Consider the following 20033-nt stretch of genomic DNA (forward strand, 5'->3'; position numbering starts at 1 on the left):
GGTTTAAACTCGAATTGGAACTAAAGGAGGCCAATTGATTTTAAATTAAACTAATCCCTGTTTGGTTAGCCCGATTTATTGACACGTTGTCGTTTCAATAAATGATTATTGAGTGACGCATCATTCATATGCCTATTTATGCGCACCACGCCTGCGTTCTACTAGTTTTTACTGGTATGTTTCCATTCCCAAATTGCTCGTCTCTGGGAAAGAAAGTGGCAGATGAATCCTAAAACTGACAAGATAGTGAGGAGGACGACGATGGTCGCCACTGCTGTTGCTTCTTATTTCCTCTTAACTGCCGACTATGGCCCCGAACCCAATGCCTTCGACCCAGTATGTTCCCTTCTTTCAGTTTTATTTCTTCATTTGTTGGTCTTCTAATCATACGATTTGTTTGCTCGGATGATGAGAAATGTTTTGGAAATTTTCTTTCTGATTGGACTCGATAATGCACGATTGCTTTTGGGATTCAATTTCTGTATGTGTGCTCAACTATTGAGTTCCTTGGAATCATATCTTCTTAATTTTCCAATTATTATTGGATTTAAATAGGTGATTTTGGATTTTGAGTAGCGTGTTTTGCTTAAATTTAAGTGCTTTTAATATGATTATTTGTTTAGCAATTTGTGGTTGCTGTCAACCTTCTCATTGCTGGAGGTGGTGATGGTCTTTGATGATTTATCATGGTAACAAAGACTATTAATTGTAAAGAAGACTAGGAGGAAATGACTTAAAACTTCAATATGAGGCAAGATGCAGCAGGGATTGAAGGGCATAATGGAGTCAACTGTAAAAATTCAACATAATACTTGGTCAATTTAACTTAAGCATGTAAATATTAATTTAATTTTTTTTTAATGTTTGTTATTTTTTAAAGTTGCCTTGATCTTCATAGAGTACTGGCATCTTGAACTAGGCGTTTCTTTCATTATTGAGCAATGGAGCAAGCGTGTTGAAACAGTCTAATAAATTGACTGGAATAACAAGGTCAAGTAGAATTCAACCAAGTGATAACCAAGATAGAAAACCTGTTGGACAGTTTTGACTGCAGATTTTTTTTTTGGGTAACAGATTGTGCTCACTGCTTAGATTTAGAATTGGATATTGGATGGAGAAATATATTATGGCTGCGATGATAAGCAACTTCAGCTTCTGCTCTTCCTGACCTTCCATAAGTACAACCTATAGGTTTAGGCATGAATTTGGTCCAATTCTGCACAATTTCTTTTTTGAAAGTCTCATTGGAAACACAAATTGCTTATCTCATTGACCTGGTTTTCATTACATGAAAATGAAACATTATGATGAAAAGAGAACGTTTGTTTTATTTTTTATTTATCATGTGCATAATGGTGGGAAGGCAAACACTTGCTTGAGGTAATCTTCCCATGATATCAGCCAGATGCCTGTTTTTTTATCATTAATATTTAATAGAATGCATATCATTTATTTTGAAGTTTTTATATTTTATAGTTTAGCACTGATTGGTCTCAACCATATTGGATGTTGGCTTGGTTTTCTCCACCTGCATAAGATTGATATGTTTTTGCAATGGCAGATTAAAAAGGCAATATTATCAGCAGAGAGTTCTGTGAAAGATTTTATCTTTGGATCGAAAAAAGAACCTTGAGACAGTCAAATGGGGAAGCTGAGCTCCAATAGTGCAAAAAAGCATTAGCAGGGTTTCTCAAAGAGTTTGCACACCATCAGCAAGATCTGGTTATTGTAAATAGTAGTCTTATGAGAGCAAGTTCCTGTTAAAGACTTTGCTAGATACTGTCTTGAGGGGATTATAATATCTGTACACTTTTTTGTCCAATCCAGCACATAAGATGGTTTTTTGTTGTTTTACTTTGACATAATTAGGGGGAGAGATTTCCAACGTTCTTCTGTTCATTGAACACCGTAGAATTTGCTTCATGGTTTAAAAAGTAGTTGTTATCTTCACCCATGCTTCTGTCCCTGTCTGATTGCATTATTTTTTAATGGTTTTTGGATTCTATTATAATAGTTCAACAAGCAAAGGATGCCCATGTAAATCTTGACCCTGATTAGAACGGTGGATGATGTCCAAGGGCATATCCAATGCGATAAATTCTTGCCTAGATCCAGCACCTTTTATATATATATATATATATATATAAATTGAATTTAACCAAGAATGACAATGAAAGACACCTGTTATTAGGCCCGTGCAGTTTTCGGTGTGAACTGAAAAATCGAATCGAGCCGAGCTATTTCGGTTCAATCGGTTCAGTTTTTTAGTTCTATCGATTCAGTTTGGTTTAAAATTTTTAATATGTTCGGTTTTCAATTCGGTTCGATTTTTTATCGGTTAAAATCGATTAAACCAAATAGTAAAATAGCTCAAATAATTTTTCAGCTCATGATGCATAAGTCTAACTCAAAGAATAAAAATTCTAATATTTGCTGTTTAATGCAACGGGACCGAATTGTTATTTTTTGATTTGGTTCGATTCGATTATCCTTAGGTGATCAGTTTGGTTCGATTTACATTTTTAAGCAATTCGATTTTTCAATTTTTGGTATTCGGTCCGAAACCGAACCGATCGAATGCTCTCCCCTACTTGTTATGGTCATGCTGGCTATTTTCTTGAAAATGAGATGTGAGCATGCAATGCTAGGTTGCAAGTCCTTTATTAGTCATTACTTATTATTATACCACAGGCCACAGCATCAAGATTACTAGTCCAAGCAAAGTAAAATTTAATTATTAGATTGTCCCTACAAAAATTTGTATAATAATTTACTGATTAATATCACGACCCAACTTATGGGCTAGACCGGCATTAAGACCTAGGCAAGCGTAAAGCCTCCGAGACTCGTAGTAAGCTTAGTTATTCCTTAACCCAATCTTAAAGCCTATATTGAGCCTAATTTCAAGAAATTAACCGAACAGAGTCCGATCATAACATGGACCATCCAACGGAGAGTTTTTGACTCACCTGACCGGTAAGTACAATATATATATAACAATTTGAAGAGTTCTATTCATCCTCCACATACTCATAACAATACTATTTCAAATGGGAGCTCAGCTCTCTCATTCAACCCAATAATCATCCATACATACTTATATATCATGTTTACAATTCCAGTTGATACATACATAACAGATCCAAATGAATACATCACTAATAATAATACATGCAGAGTTCTAGAACAGAATAAAAGAACAAAATACAATTAAATACCGATAGTGGACCTGCGAAGAAGAAAGCAGATTAAACTCAATAAAAGACATCCTGTATCCTGAAAAAATAGGTGAACAGGAGTGAGCGTTCAACTTAGAGAGTAAAATACCGATTTTAAGTATAATTTCTATAGTTATCTAAAGCTAATGCATCCTAAAGAGTGAAATGCAATACCTTTATAGTTTTCATACAAATCACATCATAAACAACAAAAAGAGTAATTTAGAGAACTCACACGCCCATATAATATTCAAACAGTACATATATGGGAGCTGATCCCCTATATAGCTCTCTTAATCCAACCTCTGCTAACGAGTACATCTCAAGCCGAACTTTCGCTTAATAGACCAAATGCGGGAGCCAGCGAGATCATCTCGAGCCGTGCCTACACCGACTTATCCATAAAAGGATTAGGTCTCAACGAGTCAAGCTACAACTGCGTCTACTCATCCTGTCCATATCCAATATCACACACCACACGCATGACAACACGCATACTGCTCCAAATTACCCTAAAACAACATTCATAACATTTCATCAAATAAGGATGTAATATAAAATGTGCCTAGTATTTAATTACATAAATATATATATATATATATATATATATATTTATAAATGATGTATGGGCATGCTTGAACATACAATAATATTGAAATTATAATTAAAATCAATATTTTAATTATAGACGTAAACCAAGATCACTGTGGTGGCTGAGCAAAGGAGGAAGGCTATTCTGGCTCATCTGATAATTACATTATAATTATTTAATATAATTGACTCGATACAAGCTTAAAAAGGACCAAAGATACACTAAGTTGTGCCGATAATCCAGCAGAGTTTTCCCTATACCTAGGACCTACCTAACCTATAAAGTAGTTCAAATCACACTTCTACATCCACAAGTCACACAACCATATCTCAATCACATCACATGACCCCCTCCTGGGCTCATCCAAGCAGTCAACAACTATAATTTTGAAAAATTATAATTTAGTCCTACAACTAATCCTTTTTGTAAAAACTATCAAAATGAGCTTTAAAAATTCTAAAATTTTGCCCCGCAGTCCTTAGCAATATTACTAAGCTAATACAAAAGGAATTATAATTTTCTAATTATGCACGAATATTTTATGAAATTTTATTCTAAACCCAGCATTATAAAATAGAAGAAACTCGGAGTTCAGGTTTACCTATGTCAATTCTGACGCTTGGAACGTGTCCGGGGCGTCTGAAAATGGTGGGGTAGCCTATAACCTTTGACCCGGTTTTGAAGTAATTCCGACAGCTTATCTGCTCAGCCCGAAATTGTAGATACGGACAACGGTTGAATTGCCACGAAACGAAGTTTATCGAATTGCCACGAAACGAAAATACCTATGCGAAGCTCACAAAATCAGGGATTAGACTAAAATATTTATATTTACATATAAAATAATTATTTAAAAATTAGGGGTGTTACAATTAAAGTTAGTGGAATGAAGATATGGAATATTTTAACTCTGTTGGTCTTCCTCGCCCTCCTCTTATAACTTTCCAGAGCACTTACAAATTTAGATGAAGTTTAGACACTGGTCATCATATATTACCTTCAGATTAGCGTAAATGGCATGATTATTTGAATTGGTAAGATCACAAACTTGTCCTAATGGCACATTAAACAATTGTAATTTTCAGTGCCTTCTCTCTATATAAACTCATACCGTAATTCATCTTCTTCACATCAAATCACCTCAAAACAACATAGTGGAAGATAAAGGAGGAAGACAAAAACATGAAGAAGCAAGTTTGCTCCAGCATCCTTCTCATTAGCCATCTCTTTCTTGCGATAAGCAGTGCAGAGTCTCAGACCTGCAGACCCAGTGGCAAGATAAGAGGCAGAAAGCCTCCTCCAGGACAATGCAACCAAGAAAATGACTCATATTGCTGTGTCGATGGCAAGCTTTACACAACTTACAAATGTTCACCACCAGTGAGCAGCCACACAAAAGCAAAACTAACAGTAAACAGTTTTGCAGCCGGTGGTGATGGCGGTGGGCCATCGGAGTGTGACAATCAATACCATTCAGATAATGAGCTAGTGGTAGCACTTTCCACAGGATGGTTTGACAACAAGAGTAGGTGCTTGAACTATATTACTATCCATGGAAATGGAAAAAGCGTCAAGGCCAAAGTAGTTGATGAATGTGACTCAACCATGGGATGTGATTCTGAACATGATTACCAGCCTCCTCGCCCTAGCAATATTGTGGATGCCTCTAAAGCTGTGTGGAACGCCTTGGGAGTGTCTGATCCTGATGATGTGGGAGAAATGGATATTTACTGGTCTGATGCTTGAGGGAGCCCTATACTCCACCATACACATCTGTAATATAATTTTCTCATGTAATAATTTACTTTTTTACGGATTGATCCTTGTATTATATATTTGTATCATATAAATGCATTACACTGTGTTAAAACTTTATGTTTGTGTAAAAAAAATTATTTTAAAATTTTTGGTATTTTGCAAATACTTAATTATTGGTACTGGATAAGGTACATATGAAATTAAGATAACCTTTTGCTTTTCTATAACACATTAACACTACATCCATCCCAGTTTATGCAACTTAATTAGTGGAACAACAGAAAGCCAGATTTATCGACAACCAAGAAACACTCAACACATGTAAACGGAGAGATACGTAGACCAAAGATCAGAACAATCAGTCAGATTTAATGGCAAGCGAAATGTGGAGACAAGAGAGAAGGATATGTGGGGTTATCTCAGCCTGAGGCTGAACAGCTTTGGGGTGAAACCCTTCACGAACAATCTTGCCATTCTTGACAATGACACAGCCCACTATAGGATTAGGGCTTGTATACCCAATTGCCTTCCTTGCTAGCTCCACACACCTCATATAAAACCCATTGACTTGACCTTCATCACTACCATCTTGAATACCTTTCTGACTGAATTGCAAAACCCAGATTGGAATGAAATCTGCACCTAAGAATGGACAGATTATGTGCTGGTGAAAAATATGAATACATATGAGAATGTGAATCTTAGGCAGGTTTTTTGGGTGAATGGATTGCTGATACGCCTCTAAAAGTCTTTAGGATTTGAGTAAGAATTTGTTTTAGGGAAAAAAATGTCTGAGCCCGGGTTCGAACTGGGGACCTCTAGTGTGTGAGACTAGCGTGATAACCAACTACACCACCCAGACGAAACCATTGCCATGGGGAACTAACTAATTTGTGATATTCTAGTATATTTTTTCATTTATTCATTTTACCCTCATTCTCCTAGCAATTTTATAACATCAATGGATGACACATGTAAATAACATTTAACAAAAATCAATTATGACAATAGTTATAATTTAATTAATAATAGAAAAATTTAGATAGAAAGCTAAATCTTAGAGTTATAATTATAAATTATCTAAATTAAAGCCAAGGTATAGTTATAAATTAGCTAGAATTTTAGAGAAGTACTCTAGAGTCAAGAGTTTTAAGTTAAGTAGAGCGAAAACAAAATACATGCATTGCAAGTTCAGTGAAGGCAAACTGGCAATAGGGAAAGGGTTGATTTGGATGGAGCGGTACTGTCCCAAAGTAATCACTTTAAATATCTCAATTCAGTCCTTCAAATAGATGAGGGATATGAGGAGGATGTTAGTCATAGGATTAAAGCCGGATGATTGAAGTGGAGACGTGCCACAGGAGTTTTATGTGATTGCAAGATCCCAATAAGTTGAAAGGAAAATTTTACCGTGCAACCATACGACCGGCCATGTTATATGGTAGTGAGTGTTAGGCACTGAATGAGTCGTATGTGTCTAAGATAAGAGTTGTGGAGATGAAAATGTTAAGATGGATGAATGACCATACTAGACTAGATAAAGTATGTAATGAGAGTATCAGAGAAAAGGTAGGAGTAGTGCAAATTGAGGATAAATTGAGAGAAGGGAGATTGAGGTGGTTTGGTCATGTGAAGCATAGACATACGGAAGCTTCAGTTAGACAAATATAGCATATTAGGTTAGATGATAGAAAGAAAAGAATGAGTAGACTTAAATTGGCTTGGAGGAGAGTAGTACAACATGATCTAGAAGCATTACACATTTTTTTAAATTTAACCTAAAATCGTTCAGAGTGGAGAAAGATAATCTATATAGCCAACCCTAAATTTTTGAGATAAAGGTTTAATTGAATTGAATTGTAAATTAAAGCCACCTTTTTATTGTCCATTATAATTATAAAATCATGTATTTAATTTTTTTTATAATAAAAAATTTATGACAATAATTACAATTTAATTAATAGTACAAAAATTTAAAATCATAGTTATAAACTATAAAAATTAATAACACAAATCAAAATCAAACAAGTCACCACCAATGTCCAATTAACTTTTTTTTTTCCTCAAATCTATCAAATAATATTTTAGAACTAAGGAATTAGAAGGAGATGGACAATAATTTACACAAATATTACTAAGGTAATCTTTATCTTATAAGAATTTATTTATATATTTTATTGAAATCTTATTATTTATCTTTTATATTCATTTTTAATTTATATTTATTTTCTTTATATTTTCACAATTTCTTTTATAAATATTTCTTTAAATATTTTAAATAAATAAAACATATAAGAGAAATACTATATAGCTATATCATTATTCAATTAAATAATATACTAATAATAATTATACCCGGCAAAAGCCTAATAAATTAATATCTTCGAGTGCTAAAAATATTGATGGTAAAAAGTTGTTGAGGATAGGGTTAAAAAGGATTCTGTAGAAATGGCCATGGTGGTGACAAAGATGAAGGGAAGAAGTGAATGCTGCTGTGATGATATGATGACACAGGCATTCATAAATCAATAGACAAATTTCCTCTTATCGAATTAATGAATTCAAATCATCTCAGAAACATTTTCCTTTTCAAATAAGAAAGCCAATAGAAACAACAGTTTTGGTGACACTTGCATGCCCATTATAATTCCCCAGAATGAGTTTTGTACAAAGGTATCAATCAGCTGGGAGATGAAACTTCTCCCAGGATATTCACAACCCATCATTACAAATCATAATACAGAAGAAAAGGCGACATTATGTCCATTACAAAAAGAAACGTCCACAGTGAAGAAGAACGTGCACCAAATACAGTGATCACTGTATGTTGAGCATAGACTACATATTGAACTATTGCTCATAAGATAATACATCCGCAGCAGCCAATTATAGGTCTCTCATGCCGCAAATTGTCTTCAATATTCTCCAGCCTTAAAATTATCTCCTCAAATGTAGGTCGGCATTCAGGGTTCCTATGCCAGCACTCTCGGAGAAGCCTTAATGAAGAAAGACAACGCACAGTCATGAGCAAATCAATCAAACTGGTTAATAATAATAATAAAATCACAGCTGCAGGTTGGCAGGTTACTGATGAAGACACGTCCATCACCTGATAAATTCTAGGAACTAACTGTTGACCGAGCCTATTTTCATCAAATTAAAGAAAACCTCATAGCATAACAACAAAGGATATCTTCCATGGCCTTCCCTTGCATTGTAAAGAGGCCATTTTCATCATTTGCACATGTAATCTCAATCTCACAATGGACCAACCTTACCTTATTATACTAAGGCTTTCCTTCTTATAGCTTAGTTCTATCCAGTGGCATGTATTTGCAAATTAAAAGATCCATACTACTGCCATTATCATACTCATTTAAAACTCACATCTTGATTGGTTCAGGGTACAAAATTGAGGATAGGGATGGACGGGAATCTTCATAAGCCCGCTTGTCAGCAACTTGCTCTGGGAGTTCTGCCCTATTTGATGGTCCCCCTTGGAACATCTACATACACATGCAAACCAAAAACATAAATGAGACTAAAAACAATCAGACTTCATTAGCTATCAAAACTATCCAAAACAGATCCTAAATATGAATTAATTAATAAACTATGTGATTTTAATCGGTCCATAAACAAGTCCTGGAATTTAGTGTAACTCTACACCACAAAGATTTCCATTATAGACAAATCCCAAATTTTTATTGCATTACCTCATGTACTATAAGAGCAAAGGAGAAGACATCAACACTCTTCCCATAGGATTCTCGACGATAAACCTCAGGTGCCATGTAACGATCTGAAAATGTCATAAAAGTTTCTAAAAATAAGAAAGAAGACCTTTAGATGAGAGAACTTTACTTTCAATAAGGTCTTTACATGAACCCGTTCCACCAGTCATCTTGTAACCAGCATCCTTTTCCTGTGCAATTTTGCTTAGGCCAAAGTCTGTAACCTTAAGGTGTCCTGATTCATCTTGCAGCACATTCCTGGGAGTATTCACATAAATAAAGGGCATGACATTTCTTTTATTCCAAATATCACTTGCTGCTTCTTCCTTACATGGGGTATAGGGGGGCAAGAGCATTATTCATGATCTGCACAGCAGCGTAATCAACAGGAGCAGAAGATTCAGAAAACAATACCTTGGTGTCAAATCCCGGTGTATAATAGCATGCGGTTTATGTTGATGCAGATAATTCATGCCCCTGCAAGTTTACATGATTAGTAATTGCCATTTAGCAAGTGAGGCATATAATTATAACAACGAACTAAAGGTGGTAGTAATCATTCATGTGATATACAGCAGGTAATGGAAATTCATTCAATCAACTGTACTGCCATTGGCAAATTCAAGGCAAATTTAGAGGCAAGAAGTGAAAATATTATCAGAATGAATTAAAAATCCTCAAAATTCAACAAAGACTAAAGTTTCAACTAGTTGTGAAACATTTCCTGTGACAAAAATTTAGAACCATGTAGAGAAGGTCTGATTATTAATCTCTATAAAATAAGAAAAGTATTCTATATTTATAGTAAATTCAAAATAAAAATAGTTCAAAAAAAAAGAAGAGCAAACAGTCAATTGCAATGATCTCATTTATATGCAAATTCTAATCATTTGAGCTCTTCATGAAAAACAAGTTTTAAGGGAAACACATTCAAGGCATGTCCACTGAAACATGCCAAACTTTGAAAGCAATCAGAGTAGTTTTCAAAACTCAAAAGTAAGTTTCTAAATATGCCTCTTCCAGATGCATATTATTGCACAAGAACAGTTTGCAGAACACGAAGAACTGAATAACACCATATAGCTTAGCATTTGCAGAAGACCCTCAAGTAATTTTATGTTAAACCAAAAGTTCTTATTTGGAAACGTCAAGTGAATAAATGATCTACCTTGCAATATCTAAAGCATAGGAAACTGCTGTTTGTGAATCAAGTCTTCCTTTCTTTTTCAGTATGTCATACAAACTTCCCTAGCAAATTTACATTGGAGGAAAAATCAGCAATGAAATTCATCTTAACGACCGAAGTCATGACATAATATAAATACTTACATTGCGAAGATACTCTGTGAGGAAGATTAAGCGGTCAGAGTGCTTTAGAACACCAAGGAACTGCACTATATTAGGGTGGCGCAACTTTTGCCACAAGCCCAGTTCCTTTAAAAAAGTATGCCTATGAAACAATAACATATAGCAAACAGAACATAAGCACATAATGGTTAAAACATCCAGTATTGTTCTATTAGAATTTTCTCCAAGGCTAGCATATCCTTGAACAGTAATATTGATTCTTTTTTTTTTGCAGTTATTTTCCTTTTATTATTATTATTATTATTATTATTATTATTATTATTATTATTACTATTTGTCTCTCTTAGTGCAATGGTTTTATAATATACTGACTTGAACAAGAAAATTGCAAACAGACAGATTATTACTTTGGATTTTTTTTCATCATTTTAAGCAATTAATTTGCCAAAAAGTGTCTTATAATTGGTAGGGCTTTGGAAAATATTATTGTATGTATATGTGCATGCTTGTTTCATGTTTGTGAGAGAGCAGGAGGAGCTTTCTATACAACTCCAGATTCCAGATAACAGGACTCACTTCACTTTCTGATTTGATGCAATAGAGGAGCGAATAGTTTTCGCTGCTACTTCTGTACCACGCCACTTCACTAAATAAACTTCACCATACGCTCCCTGCAAGACTTCAAGGTTTAAGTACAAGGAATCATCACCAATAAATAATTATGGAAAGGCGCTAAGAGAAGTTTAAATATCTGAAATTCTAAATAAACCTCTACAGCTACTATAAAAGTGGATTTCAGTTGCCCTAAGTTTTCCTGTAGAAATAGAGATTATCAGAAATTACTTCTCCAATAAGTGTTGCACCATCCATGCCCACTTCATTGTAATCGATCTCATAGCATGGTGTCTGGGAATCAAGTCCTACCTGTACCAACCAAAATGACTCAGTTAACCCAAGAAAGAATGAAATAAAGTAAACTGAATAGCATTAGATCTGTGCACCTTACAAAATGATAAAGTGCTGACATGAACTAAGTGAACAAATATTACTCTTATTTAACCTTTACTAAATATAAGCAAAAGCCATAAACTTAATAAAATTAGCAACTAAATCATTGAAGATGAAAAATAATGACCACTCAACACATAGGAAAAGGCAATCACCCCCAATCTATTTGGCTCCGTTCTTCATATAGTCTAGAAATAGTTAAACCAGTGCAGAGTTCTGACTGCTGAAAGATATGATTTACAAAGATTAATATAAGGTTAAATTTCATCGGGCATACTTTTTCTTGTGCCATTATGCAGTAACTGCTTAAAGTCAAGTCACAGGCACAAGAATGTATATTTGAGTGAAGCTGAGTTTATTATGATTTGGAAAGATTAATGTAAGGTTAACATTCATCGAGCATGCTTTTTCTTGTGCCATTATACAGTACTTGCTTAAAATCAAGTCACAGGCACACGAATGTGTATTTGTGTGTAGCCGAGTTTATTGTATTTGCTTCTTCTTCTTCTTCTTCTCCCACGTGAGACTTACTAAGATGACTAGACACATTTTATTTCTTTAGTTTGCATCTATATGATAGACAACGCTAGAAAGATAACAATCAAAGTTAGAAACTGTAGCACATGCTGATGCACCACCAAAAAAGTTATACCACACATATTCTCCCACAATTTGTTATTAAAGCAGTAATAATAATGAAAGCATATGCAGGAGATAGTATTAAGTGCGTATTCACACTACAATCATATGTATGTTAAGAAGGTAGATTACTGGATCTATTCCACCCCGACTTTCCAGTATCTTGCAAATATCCTCATGGCCAAAGCTACGAGCATCTGATAGTGGCTGCAAAATTTCTAATCTCAATGTGAGTTATACATCAATTATTTCTTCATTAATATATTCTATTTGAGAATTAAAATAAGGGAAACAGGAAAAGCTAGCAAGCACCCCATAAATAAACAAATAGTAATAATCTACTAAGCAAGGAAATCTTGTTATGGATATGATTAAGCAATACAGCAACAATAAACAATAACAATCAAACGGTTGTTGCAGTGCACAACATTGAATCCTAAAATTGGTTAAGCTTCAGGTTCTTTTTTTTTTTTTTTTCCCATTCTTTGGACACTAAGGCAGCAATGTTACTGGTTAATTCTTTTCTGAGCATTTTGTATTTAAATATTGTGATCTCCAAAATAATATCATAATGTTGAACTTTTGACATTGGTGTGGGCCTGTTAACTAGAAAGCCGGATAAAAGGTGCCAAAGATAGCATAAATTATAAAGGAGGTTATAATGTTAGCTTCCTGATCTATATTCTAGACTGTTTTCAACTATAAACTGGCCACTATAACATATTTGGCGCAAACCTCCCATCATGCCAATCATACACATTAGTTGCATATACGAAAAAAAGATATTGCAGTACATGACAACTAAATGGATAAAATTAAAGATGAATGAACTTACGGTGCGACCCCAACGATCTACAGAATTCACATCGGCGCCTTTCTCAAGAAGTAGGACCACAATTTCAGTGCAGCCTTCACAAGAGGCTAAATGAAGAGCTGTTCTCTTATCATAATCAGCCAAATTGGGTTCAACGTGTTTTTCTAACTCCTGCATCACCCCTGTTTTGTCGCCCTTAGATGAACAATAAAGCAGTCTATATGGACCTTCTGAGTCAATTGTTTGGGGATGCATCCTCTTTCACACATGCAATCATGAAAATTCATTTATTTGCCAGTATAAAGACAAACATGAGAATCGTATATGAAATAAGCACAAGAATTATGCTTCTGCAGAATCTAACTTCATGTTTAGTTGAGGCAAATGTTTGAATTTGTAACATCAAAATTCAAAATCCAGCCTTCAGGTGCTTTGCATATCCATCAACCACAGAAGTCTCATGCAAATTTTAGAATCAGAGAGAATTAATAATGAAAAAAAAAAAAGGACTCATGGGTGGTTATGATGGAAAGAGTGAATAAACCTAGTTTATGCAACTGAACAAATTAAAAAAAAAAAAAAAGTATTTTTAGTTTGCACAAATCCATTCTTTGCTTTGATGCCAATTAGTAGAACAACCAAGCAAATAATTTGCAGACTCTAAACTTGCTGCATTTAAATTTCAACTTTCTAATTCAAAAATCAATTTATCTTCCAATCCAAACAGATAATACAAGAACATTAACAGAAACCCCTCCGAAACCAGAGAGAAAAATAGAGGAGGAGAAAATAAGTACCTTACAAAGGGTTGGACTCTTGCAACCTTCCATGAATCAGAGAGAACAGTCTCTCACCAGAGAAATCAATTAAATAAACAAAATTTTTATAAAATTAATGTCAAAAAGAAGGAAAAAAAAGAAAAAAAAATGTAAATTTGCTCTAGTTGACGAAACAGTGAAGCCTAAACAATCCAGCTCGCAATGGATGCTGTGACAGTTAATTACATTAATATCAAGATAATTATTATGATAAAAACACAATTGTGTCTTTATCCATTCGTTGACACCAACGTTTATCATTTGTTCGAGTCTTCCAAAGATTTCCCCTACAAATATCAGTCACTTAGATTTCTTCGTCTCCAGAGATTGGATTAGGGATTTCGACCCCCCTTTAGGCGCTCCGATAACTAATTAAATTTTCTCAGCAGCCAAACATCTCTTTCTGCACTTTCCCTTCAGTTTCCCTCTATAAGCTGGTTTTGGCGGGGTCTCAATTTGCGGAGTTTGCTTATAGGAAACGACACCGTATTGTACAGTTGGAGTGGTAGCATAAACGCAAGATTTACTGGGCGGAGATCTCCTTAAATGTGGACCGTTGGATGATCCTCAAGATGGTCAAATGGTGTAGGAGTTGGGGAAAGCGTACTCCTTGCCGGTACCAAAGTGGGACCCGCAGGAGCTCAAAAATTTGTTTCAAAATTCAAAAACCCAAAATACCCTCCAAAATCAGGGAACCTTCAACACCGGATTCAACCATGGCGTTGAACAATCTACCCAAAGAAATAGAAAAAGCTGTTGGTACTACTCGGGGCCCCGGAGAACCCGAGTCCGTGTCCGATGATGAAAAGGAAGAAATAGTAGAAGTGGAAGAGATGGAGAAGCTGGAGTCAGAAGCGAAAGAAATGGCCAAGAGGATTCTCGATTACAGAGCCACTCTACCGGATCAGCTCAAGGCTACCTTATCTTCAATTCTTTCTTCGCAGCGACCTGTGCTTCCCGAAATGGATTCTGGGTCGAATTTTGGACCTTCCGGCAAGTGTAATCCAGGTTTGCTCGTTTCTTTGTTTCTAGGGTTTCGGATTCGTTTTGCTTCGAAAGACGAGAATGAGAATTTGAGGTTTTGTGGTGTTTTGGGTTTCAAAGTTGAGAATTTTGGTAAAATTAGTGATATTGGTAATGGTGTTGGAGCAAAATAGTTGGATTGTATTGCGTTATTCCTTTTACTGAGTAAAATAAGGTTAGATTATGATTAGTGGAAGTGTTAAGAGCTTCTTGGGTATACTTTGTTTTCTATGGAACGAATAACATCCTTTGTTTTCTATGGAACTATTAACATCCTTTGTGACAGATTTGTTTATATTCTCAAATTTCCAACATTGGCGGGAATTATTTATTGATCAATGATAGCAAAATAATGATTAGAATGTGCAATTTAACATATAGTTATGAATAGTCAAGCATTAATTTGGGCATAATGTGATTGTTCCCCTCCCTTTTTTCCTTCCTGGGACTACTTTTGAAGTTAAAACAATGTAATGTGGTCCTTTTATTTCTTGTTTTCTGCTCCATCGCTGAAGGGAAAAACTTTGGAAGGATGTTGTAGCAACTCAATAGAGATGGGAAAACACATATTTGTAATGTGATGTGCTCATGACAGCTGCTTTTCTCCTATAGTCATTGGGTTGGTATTGCTAAACACATTGTAAAAACTTTCCTTCGTTTTGCAAGATTTTTTACTTTCATTATGCTGGTGATGCCAGTGATAGGAATTGAAATAGAGTAAGGTTTATGTTTATATACTTATATATCTATGGAAGTGGAGATAGTGGTGACGTTGATTAACTATTGGAGATGATAAGGGAAATTATACAAAAAGATAAAATTTAGTTGCTTATTGTTTCAGTAGAACACTTTCCTTTTATATGGCCTTGTGAACTACTTTCAATCATGACCAAGTGGCATGATTCTAGTTGATGGTGTTTTATATCAAAGTTTTAATGATTTCTATGTCCTAATTGCAGCGTTGGCCATATTTTTATCATACAGGTTTAGGAGAACGGGTTAAAGCCAGTAAATCAGCATTACTAGCAGAAGGGGACCATAAGATTGCTGAGAAAGTTGGTATTTTGAAAGATAAAATTTCCAGCAATATGTCGGCCATGCCTATTGTACTGAAGAGGATGAAAGAATTTATGTCTAAGATTGAGAACCTAGATTCTTATGATGGAACCATACATCCGCCTTTTAAAAAGAAAAAGACTAGCTGACCAAGTTTGGTTCATTTGTGCTTGACTTTTTTATATTCAGTGTTAGTTTGAAGAGGAATGACAAAGGTGTTCCTATGTTGAAAGATATACATTGTACAATGGATCCACGCATCCAGCTGTGATAGGAACCAATTTACCGACCAAATATTTCTCACCAAAACCTGGACTTGGGAGATTCTGTTGTTCTGTAATTACTGAAAAGCATCAGGTTTGATGCGTATTTAATGTCATTGATAATATTCTGAAAGCAACTCTTGTAACAATTTAACTATTGATTATGAAGGAGGAAAAAGATGTTGCGTAGAATGTACTCATTTTGTTTCTCTTCCTTCTGGCAAACAATGTCCTGATGTATTAGAATGATTGAAACGAATTTGAGCAGAATTCAACATCATTTATTTTGAATGGAAAGGTATGCATTCATACAAAATGATGCCTGCACCGGTTGCACATGCTGATTTTTATCCTTTGTTACCTAACATATACTGATTTTTATCCTTTGTTACCTAATTTATACAAGTATTTAGTCTATCGAAACTGGATCTATCCCCTGGTTGTCTTATCAAACTTGAAACTGTTTGGCTGCATGTAAGCTACAGGCAAAACATGTTAAAACAGTTTTCTTTGTTGTATGTGCATCATCCTCTAATTTTATCTTTATTCTTCACACGTTTCTCCTAAACAAATCATAGCTTACAAATTTCTCATTTTACTAAACAAAAATTCATTATTTCTTGACGATTTTTGTGTACATAACCCAGATGGGCATTGTTCAATTACTTCTAAAGAAAGACAAAGATACCACATGAATAGAATCGGGGTTGGCCGATATGTTTTGCAAGGACCCATTACAAAATCAGCAGCCAAGAAATCACTAAATCGAGTTTTAGTTAATTAAGGAATTTCGGGAACAACTGGGAACAGGCATCAAACCTACACTCTGATTCTGAGTATCAACTATTATGTTTTAAGCACCATATTCCATGGAAAGGGCGAGTAAAGCTAAATCCTCAAGAACTTCACACTATATAAATACAACAAAGTGTTAGTCAATATTGAAAAAAAAAAATGGCCTTGTGTTGATTCTTATGTCTTCACGTTTTCTGTCATATACATTGAATGAATATCATTTCTCACAGGTATTGACCAGTGTATGTAGAAGGTTAGAACAATCAGGGTATCTCACGCCAGTGTCAACATAAGTTAGCAGAGAGTATCACAAACAGAGTATCTCACAACAATGGCATTGGACTACAGTATCAACAAACGACTCTGAGTGCTGGTAATTCATAATGCTAGACATTTACAGCTGATTACATCATCTTCAGAATTTAATCTGGGGATAGAAGAACTTACCATTACCCCTTCCATATTTACAGTTTTCTCAATGTCAAACACCACTGTGCTAAGTCCCTTGCCTATGATAAATATCCTCTTCCCAATTGCTACGAGCCGACAAGGTGGTCTTGTAAGTAATGGTGACAGCCTTCCAACTGCCACCCAATCCCTTTTATCCTTCTGCCACATCATCAGCCTGGTTCCTGAACTCTGATCCAAGACATAAAGGACACCATCCACAACAACTGCTGGACCCCGCCAGCCTGACACCATATCAGCATCTGCGTGCTGCCATGTACCATTTGAAGGTTCATAAAGAACAGCATATACATGAGAAGACACAGCAGAAGCACCACATCGAATATAAATCTTCCCATCCAAGACAGTGGAATCTTCAACGTCAGGAACAACATTAGTATCAGAATGTGATTCCCAACTATTCTTGTGAGGATCAAACGTGTCCCAAGAATGTGGATCACTTGATTTCGAGCCTAACCCACCAATGGCATATATTTTCCCATCCAAAACTTCACAAGCAAAATAGCACCTGAAATGAAGTGTTAGGCCATTTCACATAAACATGATTGTTCATAAATTTCTTGAAGGAAAGAAAAATGAAACAAAAAAGAAAAAAGAAACTGTAATTCAAATTCAGTGGCCTACTTCATGCACAATTGCGCATGTATAGCCTACCAACTTAGGGATACAAATTCCATTAGCAAGTAGCTAAATCATTTTGTGAAATTAGACAAACATTGGGAAACAAATTTTTAGAAGGCAATATTTTTATTGGTTTGACCATGAGATGAATGCAGAACCAAATTACAATAGCTTATCATAATTGATAACACAGGCTATTCTTAGTAGTTATTACTTATTACTCCTCCCAAAGGATGGGACGTGTAATTAATTCTTGAAATTGCATGAAACAAAAGCAAAAAATACTGAAGCACCCCAAATTTTAATCAATATGTAGCGTGCTCATATTATAAACAATCACTAAAGTAAAGATAATTATGCATAGGGGCACGATTGAAAAAGATAAGTACCTTGCAGTGGACAAGGAAGCAGCTTCCCTCCAAGAGTTCCTAGAAACATCATAGCAGTAGGCCTCATCAGTAGCATCCTCCAACCAACCACAGCCACCTAACAGGTAAAGCTTCTTCCCTAGTGCTTCAAAACCCATGCCTTTTCTCTTCAAACAGCCGGGTGGAAGCCCTTGAATGAGCTTCCAACACCTTCTTGGCAAATCAGGGTCCAGAACATAACAACATATCTGCTCATACTTGTCACGACACAATGCATATATCCAAGTCTCACTCAAATTGTGCTTACTACGATAAGCATGCCACTCTTCACTGCACAGTAAGTCTCTCCAACTCCTGCAAACACACTTCAGCACTGTACGGTACTTGCGAGGCACTCTTGCCAAGCAGAAAAGAGCAATGTCATCTGGAAGCCCACATAACAATTGCGCTTGACTCTCTTCTATTTGATTGGTTCTCTCAGATCCACCTTCCATTCGCTCCATCCAAATCCCACAGCCAGATTAGGTCCTAGAACATAGTTCTAATATAAGAGGGACATAAAAAAAATTTTTTTTAAAAAAGCTTGCTCCTTTAAAACAAAAAATCTTACGATCAAACAACTCAGCTATAAATTCAGATACCTAAACTTTGTCTTCAGGATTACTGGTTTTATGCCCCAAATTGGTATAATCCCAGAATTTGAAATTTTAGTTTCTAAACACTGGTTGATCAATACACAGATCCATGCCCTTGTTTCAGAAAATGTAGATTTCTTCACTCTCCCATGAAAATAATGAATCCCCGCCTTTTTTTTCTGAAGATGCAATAAACAGATCGCCAATGTATCTGAAACTAAAAAGAATCAAGCCGTTCCGTCCCATTTGGTTGAATTCCAATTCTAAAGAAAAGTGGGAATCATCTAAAGCTAAAAGAGACGAAACCAAAAGCGATCCTAAACGAAGAAAAAAAAAAAAAAGAAATCGAATCAAACCCTAATTATGCTGCAAGTATGCATATATATCCTAAAGGAAAATTCAGAAATTTTAATTTGCGATTGCAAAATTTCTAAGACACAAAAAGAGTGAAACGAAACTTAACAAAGTGTAACGATAATACAGAAAATAAAGATTATAGGAGATTGACCTGTGAGAATTTGATTGCAGCTTCTTGTTTGGTGCCAAAACGAACAAGTCTCAACCTTTTATGGCCATGAGCGAACCTGCATTTTGGTGTGGCTTTTCGAAAATAATTATTTCCTTGGGGGTAAATTTGGGATAATAATATTTCAACTCAAGCTTTTTTGTTTTTTGATCAAGAAGGATATTTTTGAGTAAACTTTTATACATTAAAATTAAATTTTATTTTTAAAAAATTTTTATAGTATATTTTATATTAATATATAATTTTGAAGTACCTTAAACTAATAAAAAAGATGACTCATTTTTATCAATTAAAATAATTTTATTTATACTGTAAGTAAAGACGAATAATTTTAATTCAGTTTGAAATATATTTACAAATTAGAATTAAACTGAAATTTTGATACGATT

General features: G+C 35.0%; 5 protein-coding genes and 1 non-coding gene across 12 annotated transcripts; 3 read left to right on the forward strand and 3 right to left on the reverse strand.

Moving 5' to 3' along the window:
• Window positions 1-128: 128 nt before the first annotated feature.
• LOC110644538 (uncharacterized) lies at window positions 129-1950 on the forward strand. The gene is made up of 2 exons (XM_021797355.2): window positions 129-336; window positions 1562-1950. Exons 1-2 carry the CDS (start codon window positions 223-225, stop codon window positions 1631-1633), a joined length of 186 nt encoding a protein of 61 aa, XP_021653047.1. The 5' UTR covers window positions 129-222; the 3' UTR covers window positions 1634-1950.
• Window positions 1951-4743: 2793 nt separating this feature from the next.
• LOC110644572 (kiwellin-1-like) lies at window positions 4744-5556 on the forward strand. Its single transcript, XM_021797419.2, has one exon. It carries the CDS (start codon window positions 4993-4995, stop codon window positions 5554-5556), a length of 564 nt encoding a protein of 187 aa, XP_021653111.2. The 5' UTR covers window positions 4744-4992.
• Window positions 5557-6356: 800 nt separating this feature from the next.
• Window positions 6357-6430, reverse strand: TRNAV-CAC (transfer RNA valine (anticodon CAC)). Its single transcript has one exon. It is a non-coding gene; the product is annotated as a tRNA-Val (tRNA).
• A 1705-nt stretch (window positions 6431-8135) lies between these two features.
• LOC110644560 (serine/threonine-protein kinase VIK) lies at window positions 8136-14470 on the reverse strand. The gene is made up of 12 exons (XM_021797387.2): window positions 13869-14470; window positions 13093-13329; window positions 12390-12464; window positions 11454-11534; window positions 11187-11281; window positions 10632-10752; window positions 10471-10550; window positions 9717-9779; window positions 9451-9560; window positions 9285-9370; window positions 8956-9074; window positions 8136-8564 (listed from the first exon to the last, which is right to left on the reverse strand). The coding sequence occupies exons 1-12, from the start codon at window positions 13899-13901 to the stop codon at window positions 8426-8428; spliced, it is 1239 nt and encodes a 412-aa protein (XP_021653079.1). The 5' UTR covers window positions 13902-14470; the 3' UTR covers window positions 8136-8425.
• Window positions 14471-14496: 26 nt separating this feature from the next.
• Window positions 14497-16423, forward strand: LOC110644561 (uncharacterized). The gene is made up of 3 exons (XM_021797389.2): window positions 14497-14897; window positions 15897-16121; window positions 16202-16423. The coding sequence occupies exons 1-2, from the start codon at window positions 14606-14608 to the stop codon at window positions 16115-16117; spliced, it is 513 nt and encodes a 170-aa protein (XP_021653081.2). The 5' UTR covers window positions 14497-14605; the 3' UTR covers window positions 16118-16121; window positions 16202-16423.
• A 749-nt stretch (window positions 16424-17172) lies between these two features.
• On the reverse strand, window positions 17173-19812 carry LOC110644545 (F-box/kelch-repeat protein SKIP4). 7 transcript variants are annotated; one of them, XM_021797367.2, is made up of 4 exons: window positions 19627-19812; window positions 19125-19435; window positions 18505-19011; window positions 17173-18002 (listed from the first exon to the last, which is right to left on the reverse strand). In XM_021797367.2, exons 3-4 carry the CDS (start codon window positions 18984-18986, stop codon window positions 17405-17407), a joined length of 1080 nt encoding a protein of 359 aa, XP_021653059.2. In that variant the 5' UTR covers window positions 18987-19011; window positions 19125-19435; window positions 19627-19812; the 3' UTR covers window positions 17173-17404. The 7 variants fall into 7 exon arrangements, with proteins under 7 accessions (XP_021653059.2, XP_021653060.2, XP_021653055.2 ...); XM_021797368.2 differs by lacking the exon at window positions 19125-19435; XM_021797363.2 differs by having other exon boundaries at window positions 18505-19435; window positions 19627-19811.
• Window positions 19813-20033: the final 221 nt, after the last annotated feature.

This window comes from Hevea brasiliensis, chromosome 9 (genome assembly GCF_030052815.1).
Source record: "Hevea brasiliensis isolate MT/VB/25A 57/8 chromosome 9, ASM3005281v1, whole genome shotgun sequence".
In the NCBI taxonomy this organism is placed as follows: Eukaryota; Viridiplantae; Streptophyta; class Magnoliopsida; order Malpighiales; family Euphorbiaceae; genus Hevea; species Hevea brasiliensis.